The sequence below is a fragment of the Juglans regia genome, chromosome 12 (assembly GCF_001411555.2).
Source record: "Juglans regia cultivar Chandler chromosome 12, Walnut 2.0, whole genome shotgun sequence".
Lineage (NCBI taxonomy): Eukaryota > Viridiplantae > Streptophyta > Magnoliopsida > Fagales > Juglandaceae > Juglans > Juglans regia.
The window spans coordinates 16826369-16837819 of record NC_049912.1 but is presented as its reverse complement, the minus strand read 5'-3'; the positions used below and the strand labels follow the sequence as shown (position 1 = coordinate 16837819).

The following is an 11451-nucleotide window of genomic DNA, read 5'->3' as shown; positions in this document are numbered from 1 at the left end:
TCACATTCCTTGTGTTGATAACTATCTTCAATTTTTGAGCAAGTTCCTCAATATTCTTGATCAAGTTTATTTGAATTCCTGGTGAATATGCTCAATGCCTCCAAGCAAGTATGCTCGGACTCTTCTTGCACTTTAATGCTCCGTCTCTTGTCAACTTCCTAGCAAGCATGCTTTGGCCTCTTTTTGAGACATTATGCTCAAGAAATCTCAAGCTCATTACGAGTCCGAGCTCCAACTTCCAACGTGGCTTTTTATAAAAATAAAAATAAAACACACCAAAATTTGTAGGAATTAAGAGTTATAGATAATGAATATATTATTACATACCTATATATATTATAATTTTTAAAAGAATATGTAAGATGAAGACCTAGACTTCAACTTATTAATTAATATGTCGGGTATTACACTTTTAGCTAGTTAAATGCTTGAGGATCTAGGGTACAAGTAAGTTAGATTGAAGTAGTTAAATTGTTCTAGGTGAGTATATGATTAGCTTAAGTCCGTAATTAGAAGGCCACGCTAGCCTTATAAAGCAAAGTTCTAGACATGTTTGTGTGTATATGCACCCATTGACATACTTGTGATTAAATTGCTTAAGGTGTTTATTTATATAAAGGCTTGACGTAAGTAACTATAATCATTCCCTTCTTATTATTTTGTTGTGAAAAGAATGTAAGTTTTCAAAAGTATACTATACGTATGTGTTTTAAAGAATATATATACATATAAGTTTTATGAGGCATATTATTACTATTATTATTATGAATGCATGAATGAATGTTTCGGGTTTTCTATATATGTATATGTATGCATTTACGTATTATATCTTTGTATTATCTTTGCATTAAAGAAAATGAATATTTATGAATGAATGAGTGCATGCACGTTTAAAATGTTAACAAGGCCATGATGACATGGTGCCATAGAGGGGTGGATTGCAACATTGGTTTGACTCACTGGCAGACACCTAATAATAACTATCATGAGGAGGCTAGGTTCTTTTTTGCTAACAACTGGAAGAACCATGTCCATAAGGGTCTAATCCTAGTACATGAGGGCTAATAGTGTGTACTGGTCATGAGGATAAGAGGAAATAATGAAAAGTCTTTTCCATTGCCTTTGTGCCAACAATCTAGGGCATAGTGTGAGGACTATGCTGAAGCAAAGGAAGAGACCCGTTCCTACAGGCAAAGTGCTATGGAAGATGAGTCAACAGTAAGGCAGACTACAACTAGTCCAAAGGATAGGACAAGCCGCACTATGTAGAAAGTCTGGTAGACACGGTTCAACACCAAACAACCGAGGAAGGTTCGTTCGACAGCAGGCGAAGAAAAGGCAACTGGGCTGACAACGTGTGGCAAACAATGAGTAAGGTGAGCAGCACGTTGTAGAAAACCTGGCTGATACATCTAAGTATTGGGTGATGAAGGACTTTTCACCATGTGCTAGGACTAGAAATCACTGCACTAATCCTACAAAGGTGAGAATGAAGAGCTGAAGAAGCTGCTAGCTATGGAAAAGGACGGCTCGTAGTAAGGTGAGGAACGGTCAAGGACAAGACTGATATCAATGAAACGACTCTTGGTAATAATGAGGAGATGTCAAGAAGGCGGCAGGTGTCATACACAGAGACCCATACTCCACCTGAAAGGTCACATCTGGAGTGAGTCTGCGGAAAAAATATTACAACTCTACGGGCCATATCATCTGAACTCAGATGTATGATTCAGTGCCATGTGAGAGACTCTTATTTGGAGAAAGACTGTGGACTGGACTAAAGGCAAACTATAGGAATGTGCGTGCCTTGTCCCATCAGTCTGTCTCTGTCATCTTGCAAATGGACAACTGAGATAAAATAGCTCCTATTCAAGCATAACTGGAGTCAACAGAATGTTAGCACACCTAACTATCCCACCTATAAAAGACACTAGACAAGGGACAAAATCTCACTTTTGAGATCATAAAGTGATTGATCTTCTTTGGAGTTAGAGACTTCAAAAAAAGCTAGTAATTGCAAAGGAAGGGACAGGAGGAGTAGCACCAGTGCCACAGTAGTATTTTCAATATTATTCAAGTTGGTTAGTTTTAAGACCACTGAGAATGTGGGGTGAATGTTGGTGGGTATGATTGTAATGATAGGCTTTGCATATTCTGCATCCCTTTTCCCCCTTTTCTACATGAAAAATAATATAAATCTTCTTCATTATATTTATGGATTATGTCTGCATTGCAATTTTGAGATTATGAGTTTGAATTATGTGGATTGATGATAAGTGTGAGTTCTGGGTGCGTGTGTTTTACCATGTGTCGATCATCATGGATAGGTAGAGTGATTCCCAGTGCCATTCCTATGACACATTGCAACGAGTTTCGTACGGGTAAAGGGAGTCCCTGTTTCAGATCGGGGTGGAATGATTTGGTTGATCAGGTAGAGTAATTCCCAGGGTTGATCATATGTGTTGTCTTTGTGTGTGTGGAACAGGTTGGGTGATTCCTCACGTTGGATGATTTGAAACTAGTGAATCAGCATGCAAGTTGACATGATAGAGAGAGTCCCTGCAAGCAGTGTAATAGGTCCGGTTCAGTCCAGTTTCAGACATATTTTAAAACCGAACCACTATACAGCGGTTTTAAGAATTGAAGAATCAATATCGAACCAATTTATCACCAAAACTAGAACTTTCGATTTTCTCAGTTTTAGTTTGGTTCGATCCGGTTTTACCAGTTTTTCGATGGAATTTTAATGATGAAAACCTCACAAAGTTTTCTAGAACAGAGAAAGATATTAGCATAATATTGAATTAACTATAGTCTATATAAGTTAGACTATACACCTTTTATATGAGTACATATGATCAAATGTATAGAAATGTATTTATCAAAAAGAATATATATTGTAATTCATTATGCCATAAAATGTATTTATCCTTGATATATATATATATATATATATATATATCAAAAGTATGTTTATATTAGTAACTTAATATTAATGTTCATGTTTAAGATTAAGATTAATTTTATATTATATTAATTTTGAAGTATTATGTTCTAAAATTAAAATTTATATGCTATATCAAATGTTATAACTTTTGTTAATATTTATAAAATTAATTTTGTGTTATATCAAATATTATATTAATTTTATGTTATTAGATTATTAGACATGAATAATAAGATTTTAAAATTCAATGTTATATCAATAAGCAATTTAGCATATAATATATAATATAAAAAATTCTATATAATATTAAAAACCATATAAAAATATTTTATATATAATAAAAAAAATTATATATATGAAATAGTCCAGTTTGGTCCAGTCTGATGTTATAAAAAGCAAAAGCAGAATTGGGCAGGTTTTGTAAAACTGGAACTAGTACTGGACCGAACCGGTTTTACATTGGACCGAACACACCGATTCAATCCATTTCACCGATTTTTCATTTTGTTTTTCAGTCCTAGGACCCCGCATCAAACGGTGGAGTGATTCCTTATTTGGTATTTTTATATGATAAGATATGAAGAGTTTTTACTAGTTTTAATGAGAGTGTTTTCTCACACTCTGTATACTTGAGATTTGCTTAGGGGGTGATTCATCGTCATGCTTATATACTTGTGTTTTATTCAGATGGTGATTCCTATCCATATTATGAAGGCATATGTTTCTGCTTAGAGTGTGAAAATTACTTATCATACATGAATATACTTTCACAAATAATTCACATGCAATAGTGCATACATCTTCACATGCAGTCTCTCATTAGTTGTATTGTCATAATTATTTAACTTACATATGATTTCTTTCATCGGAACCGTAGGTCTTGATGTAGACATAGTCCGAGAGGAGATTCCCAAAGAGGAAGGACCGAACGTGCCCGAGTGTTAGAGACGAAGGCATGTCTCGTCTATTAATCATTTGTGCTAGTGGGAACGTACTATTTACTCCAATGATAAATTGTGTTCGGTATGTCGTACTTGGACGAGATGATGACCAATTGGTGTTGTATAATACTATTTGGGAAGTGACAATGACTTGTGGATATTATTATCATTAATGATGGACCTTTTATTAGTTTAGACCTATGCTACAATTAGCATTAGTCTCTGACTAAGCCTTTACTTATTCCGTTGCGATATATTCATATGTTTCATTTACACATGCATTACTTGTGAAAAAGAAATTGCATTCCTATTTCTGACCTAAATCCAGAGTGTTGCTGACTGGCTGGCATCCCTGGCACCACAGATCCTCGCCAAGTTCTTTGCCAAGAAACAGGGCACCACACATAGTGTCGAAACTTATTGTAGCATTGAGTGTTATTAATGTTTCAACGTCCATGTGTGGATACTCTTCCTAAGTTGCCTCCTTATCTTCAACCTCTAGAGCATATTATGCTAACTTTAGCAAGGTCAATGGTGATTTCCATGCTTTGTCTCTACCATGACCATGACTGGGGCTGGATTTGCCATGCCCCCTGCCTCTAACATGACCACGGTTGGGGCTAGCTTTGCCTAAATCATTGAGGGTAAGTTTTGACTCTTCTGCTTGTTCTAATACATAGAATTATCATTCTTTTGAATTCGTTACTCATGTACTCACAAAAAACCTATCAACTCCTCAATTGTAAGCTTTTCCAAGTATTTAAACTCTTTGATAGCTACAACTACATGCTTGAATTTAGAGTACTAGAGGGAACGAAGGGAAGCAAATAATCGGAACTGGACTAGGAGTCCTTAAACTCTTTGACCTTGTTCACCTTTTATACTACTACAAAACACTCCCAATAGTAGACTGGAGATGATTGCTTATGCCTCAACCCATGACATGATTCTTAGTTTTTTTATTCATTGATATTTGCAAATATTGTAAGATGGAGGAAGGTCATATTATTAATGATGCATATATGTCGAGGCTTTTGTATTAACCATCACTTGCAATATTGGTGATTTGTAGATGAGAGGGCTAAATACATGGGTAACAGTCTCAGAACTAGAGCACGCTATCACAACTAAAATTAGAATATAGTTAATATTGAGTAGGCAAAATTTGACTCTAGCTTCCATCCATTGAGAACAACTGAATTTTAGGACGAATGCTCCCTTTTAGATGGAGATCACTTTAGATTATGTGTTTGTCTCTCTCGTACTCTACGAAATTGTAAGACCTAGTAATGTGAGGCCCGGTCCCGCGATCAAGGCCCAGCCTTTTCATGGAGAGCTTGATATGGCGTCATTTTGGGTGAGTTTTTGATTTGCATTAGTCTCCTTCCCGATAGTTTCTCCCCCTCTTTCTCTTTTCGGTTTTTCTTTTGTTTCTCTTCCAGTCAATTTTCACTCACCCAGTACCCATCCTCCCCCGATTCATTTCTTTCCCTCCTTTTGGTTTTTGTTTTTATGAGTCCTGGTTTCATGCCCAACGGTTTCCCCATTTTCTTTTCCTCTCCTCTGTTTTTATCGAAAACTGCTCTACTCCCATTCTCTCTTCTCGGCAGTTCCATTTTTCCCTTGTGGTTGATTTTTCTCCTCAAAGCTTTAGCTCTCTCAACAGACCCATCTCCTCTTCCTCTCCCACTTGGTGATCTTTTGCCAACACGTATCTCTCTCTCTCTCTCTCTCTCTCTCTCTCTCTCTCTCTCTCTCATTTTACACCTTGATTCCGAAGCTCAAGGCCGTCACTGTCGGCACATTCTCTTCCTCTCCAATGCAGATTTCTTTTTCTTTTACTGTGTGTTTTTGTGCTGCTTTGTCGTTAATTCCTGAAGCCTTGTAACCATCAAAGCCACATCCGGTGACACTATCATGCACCGATAACCCATTCTCTTTCTCTATTTTTCTCACCCGCACACACACTTTCACTTCAATTATTTTATTTCACTCCAATGAAATTTCTAGGTCATGTTCTTCATATAGTGTAGTTCGTGGGTTTTCTTTGGGAATTTCTTTTGTGTAAGCGGAAGACCATGTGTTGGAATGGTTTCTGAGGATGGATTATTTCAGTGGGTGTTTAGGCCAATGTTGAAATTGGTATATAGTATTTTGGGTTGAAGTGTAGGTTGTCCAAGTGATTATATGGTTGTTTGAGTTGAGTTTTATTTGCTTAAATATGGTTTAGAAATTGGGTCTTAAATTTTTAGATCAAAATTGTGTTGTTTTTTAATACTTAGTTTATATATATTATTTTTATGCATAGGTGACGAGACTGATAGAGATCGTATTCAAGGCATAGATAATACGTTGCAGGAGTCAGGTAAGCGGGGTTCATATGCTAGGTTTTATACAAATTCATAAGACTGAGGTTGACTTTATGAAAACTTGCATATTTTGTGATATAATGAGAACTTGGGAAAACAAAGATCAACCTCGGTCGCTTATTTGAATTATTCATGAAATCTGTGTGAAAAGGGAAAAATATGTTTTGACATGCATTTTGTAGACATGAGCTAAATTCTGTCATGTGGTTTCTGAAATCTGAAAAATGAGCGATATTGAGAATCTGAAAAATTGTGCATTTATTTAGAAAGATGTTCTGGCTTTTGTTTTCAGTGTGTGTAAACTGTCTAATTCTGTTTTGGTATTCTGTATTATTTTGATATAACATCTGAAAACCTTTGGCATGGTGTACTGGTTTTTGTATCTGACTCTGTCTCTGCTTTGCTCTGCTCTACTATGTTTGGGTTGGTACCAACTTCTCTGTCTCTGAGTTCACCCACTTTGGAAACAAAGTGGTTTTATTGTGGTCTTTCTTGTGTGCACACTCGGGACTCCGAGAAGAATAAGGGAAAGATTTCACATTTGTCTCTGCCTGGTTTGACCACCGAGAATAGCACAACCCTACCACGGGGGTGAAACATGGTCTCTGCTCTGTAAGATGCTCTATTTTGATTTGATGATGATGCTCAGTTTATGTTATGCCAAAGTACTATGGGTTTTTACTTGTCTTAAAATCATCGCTCTGTTACTTTTGAAAATATGTTATGTTCTGCATGATAACTCTGGAAAATATTTTGTTATGCATGCTATACTTTGTAAATGCTCATGTTTGCACACTAGCATATGTCATCTGCTTACTAAGTTATTGATAACTCACCCCCTATCATTATAATATGTTTCAGATGATGTGGGGAGTCCAACTGAGGACCTGGATGAGATTGGTGAGCATGATTAAACTGAGAAGAGGATGTTAGAAGAAGGAATTCTGATGTCCTTTAGTTTTAATGTCTTTTAGATTTAATTATATCTTGGGTTTAATAAGACTTATTAAATTATTAGTTTGGTTTGTTATGACTACCGGGATATTGTGGACTCCTTATTTTATTTTGCTGCAGAAATGACTTTGTGGAGTTTTCAATGTGGTTGTTTAGAATACATGAGATTGAGTTTTGCTAATAAAGTTTTTGGAGTTTTATTTTAGTTGTGTTGGGAAACATATTCTTAAGTGACATGTAGTAATTCTCCAGGCCACCCGAGTTTGGGGCGTTACAGAAATAATCCAAGTCATTAACATAAAGTATCTTCACATATAAATGTTCAAAGAAATTTTCGTACGTCTTCAATTTACTGGATGGCTAACAAACAAGACACAAAATAATTTAATTTATTTGATTCGTAAATCTACTAGAAAGATAGATTCAAACTTTCAGAGAAATCTCCCCCGTCTGCACTCTGGAGGAAGACCCTGAGGGAAGCGTTTTAAATCAGTGCAATAGTTGTAGATCATGAAGTATTTCTGAGCCCATCTCAGACGTCTTCGGCCATGGGCATCAAGCTCGTTGGTTAGCAACCCTGCATCGGATAGGGAAGTGGTGGACTTGAAGGATGTAACATTGAAGTTCCGGTAGTATGCTGTGAAGGGTGACTTGGACCAATCAGCTTTCACCAATCCACCTCTCGTGGCCCAGTCGTCAGCGTTCCAAAGACTAGAGTAAATCTTCATGGGTTGGCTCTTTGGGAATGGAACACCAATCGACTCTGCATTCTTGAATACTCTTATAGGAATGTTATCAACCAAGAAGCTGGGATACAAAGAAAAAAAAATAAAAGTTGTGTTGGGAATTGTATAAGTGCACTTGAAGTTATAACAAACAAAGAAAATTCGAGGATAACCAAAGATCATAGAACTGTATCCAAGTTCACGAGGTTTGTTGTTGTTGGCAAATAGTAAAAATTAAAGTTGGTGTTTCTCTTACATTATATGTTGGGCTTTCCAGATGATAGAGTAAGTGTGAAAATTTCTTGTGGGGTCGAACCAGAGATAGAATTGCTGCTCCCTGTTTCCCTTGCCCTGAGTGAACACGTTGGTGTGTACAATATAAGGGTCACCACTAACATTTCCCAAGAATTCGAAGTCGATTTCATCGTGAGTTGGCCCCTGAGACGACAACTGCAATAGAAAAGAAGAGCAAAAGCATGTCAAATAAGAGAGCTGTGTTTGAATTTTTTAGCGTGAATGACACGAAAATGACTTAAACCAAGCTATGCAAAAAAAGGTGTCTGAATTTTTTTTAAGGTATTTGAATTGTCTGCCTACATGGGTTGTCTGCCCTCGAAAGCTGATTATGCACCTTCAACTTTCGCTTTTCAAGAGGCACATGCATGGAAGATGTCTCAAGCAGGCAAGGATTAATCATATATCCTGCTGCCTATTAGAAGCCAGAGGTTGTCGTTTGAATATGTATTTATGTGTTTGTCACAAACAGTTTTGTGTATTTGCTTGCTCTGTGTGTGTGTGCGTGCGTTGAAAGTGAGGAGAAAAAATGAACGAGTTTGAAGACATACATAGTATGCAGTGACAGTGCCAGCAGAGTTGCCGGCAACAAGTTTGAGCTGCATATCGATCCTTCCAAATAGGTATTCATTCTTAGACTGAAAGCCAGAGCCAGAGACTCTGTCTAGAGACAGAGACAGAAGCTGTCCTCCTTTGAATATTCTGGCACGGTTGCCTCCCCATGTTATATCAAAGTCTTGGTAGAAGTTACCAGCACTGGTTGCAACTAATAAACAACTGAAAACTACACCAACCAATGCAAAACCAGAAAACCCCATTTTTAGAGAGAGAGAGAGAGAGAGAGAGAGTTTGTGATAGTTATAAGGGAAAGGTTTTAGGGACAACTACATATATATAGGAAGGAGGAAATGGTTGTAGAGATGAGAAGAAAGGGAGATCAGCTAGCTAGGTTAAGGAAGGGTGGGCGACGCGTGAGCATGCAATAACTGGAGGAGCCAAAGCTGGTGCCAGCTGAGCACACCCTGAAAGCTGGAAGCTTTTGTTTGGGCATTGGTGTTTGGTTGATTATTTATTTATTTGTTTAGTTTTGCAGAGAATGCTATGTGTTACAATCATGGTGCTCTGTCCTCAGTAGGGCCCTCTTTTGCTGTGATTTTAAATAGGTGGTGGATGACAACGAGTATGGTATGGTAGAACAAGGTTTGCAAGTTTTCTTTGGGACCACGAATCATGAATTTGAATTTCCCCATCGAGAAGAATGTAATATTCTACTCTTTTCTTTTCTTTTTTTTCAAAAGAACATTCGAACTTTATTCAATTTCCAAACATACTTACAATAAATGAGCAATACATTGAGAAACTTCCTCTACATCAAACATTGAATCAGCAATGCTTAATGCACTTCTTCCCAAAGCATGAGCAATTGAATTAAAACCTCTTTAAATATGAACAACTGTCCATCGTTGAAGTTGAGCCAAGAGAGATCTAGCATCTTGAATATATTGCTAAGATCATACCAACTCTTGTGCCTTTGTTATTTTAGAAGAGTGAGTACATACTATAATCTACTATACATTTAGGGCCTGTCTGGATACAGAGTCTCATCTCATCTAATTTCAATTAATAATCTCACTATTATTCACAAACAATCTCAACTAATTTCATCTCATTATCCAAACTGATCCTCAAATGTCTGCAAAAGGCCAAAAGTTTTATCACTTTTATTTTTGGCTTTATGTTATGAATTTTATCATCTTCAATCATGCACATCACTTAATCATTGTAATATATTTTGAGTTATTTTTTTTTATTTAAATGATTGGTTTATAAAACCATTTGAGATATACCACATCGATGAGCCAATTGTGATTAAAAATGATAAAATTGATAACGTTATTTTATGGAAATAAAATTTTTTGTCATTTTAAAACACCTTGCAGACATGTTTTGAGATACCCCATATGATATGGATAAGAGTAGGTAGTGTATGAGATCTCACATTACTTGGGAATGAGAAATTCTTACTCTTTATAAGGTTCCAATGAGGCTTCAATTATATCATTGACTAGTCTTTTTAGAATATAGGTCATGTGATTTGGGCCTTCCATTTGGACGTTTCATGTTTTAAGGAAAATGTCCAACATTAAGCATGAAAATGTCTTCATTAAGTTGGGTGGGGCATTATTATTACCACCACAAAGTATTCTAGCATTTAGAAACAGAACATCCAAGAAGAACATTGAAACCAAATGTATATTAAATGGCTTTGATTCTTCACATATTACAGAAGCCATCAAAAGTGATAGTTTCCGTGATTCTCTCTCTCTCTCATACAATGCATGCAGGAAGAAATGTACAAAGGAGAAAGTAGAAGAGTTATATAATAATAGTAGTTGAAATAATAATGATAGCAACAATACCAATTAATTTAAGAGAGATATTTGCAACCGTGAATTTTGTAATCGTCGTGTAATCACTTTAAAAAAAGTGAATAAAACATGAAATCTACATAAAAAATATTAATTTTTTAATAGTGGACCACACTATTTTTCAAAGTGATTTTACGACATTTATGCATTTCATAATTATATATAAAATTGCACTTAATATAAACAAAACCTATACGTATACATAATTAGTTGCATGGTATTAAACAAGAACCAAGAAGGTACAGAGGAGGCTAAAGATCCTGAAAATATTATTATTATTATTGTTATTATTTTTATATTTTAAAAGGGTAAGAGGGGGCAATCGGATGAGACTTTCTTGCTTAGTCGTGAATACTAAAGAAAAACTAAAATTTTCAAGATTAATAAGTAAAAATAAGTCATTTTATGTGATACTCCGTATTTTAATGTATTTTAACTAAATAATTATTTTAATTAATTTAAATATTGATTCTCTTGTTTTAAAATTTATTGGGTTTCTCGTTGATTTATTTCATGATTTTTAAGTTGTGAAATTTATTTTAGTGTTTTTTTTAATATTAAATATTGTCTTGCATTTAAATTGTTTTTAATTTAAATTAGTTGTTTGTGGGTTTTAAAATTATTGTGTTGTTGGATTTAATTATTTTATTTTACTTAGTCCTTGTGTTTACGTTATTTTATTTAAATTTATTGTTTTGAAATAATTTTCGTTGGATCATTTTGTGACCCAAGACGTGAGAATTGGACCTCATTTATTTCCCTCACTTTTTTCTTTTCCTCTTTTTCTTTTCT

At 35.4% G+C, this 11451-nt stretch overlaps 1 protein-coding gene across 1 annotated transcript; it reads right to left on the bottom strand.

The window, feature by feature from the left end:
* Positions 1–7475: 7475 nt before the first annotated feature.
* LOC109011705 (xyloglucan endotransglucosylase/hydrolase 2-like) lies at positions 7476–9274 on the bottom strand. Its single transcript, XM_018993001.2, has 3 exons — positions 8782–9274; positions 8193–8386; positions 7476–8018 (listed from the first exon to the last, which is right to left on the bottom strand). Exons 1-3 carry the CDS (start codon positions 9046–9048, stop codon positions 7643–7645), a joined length of 837 nt encoding a protein of 278 aa, XP_018848546.1. The 5' UTR covers positions 9049–9274; the 3' UTR covers positions 7476–7642.
* Positions 9275–11451: the final 2177 nt, after the last annotated feature.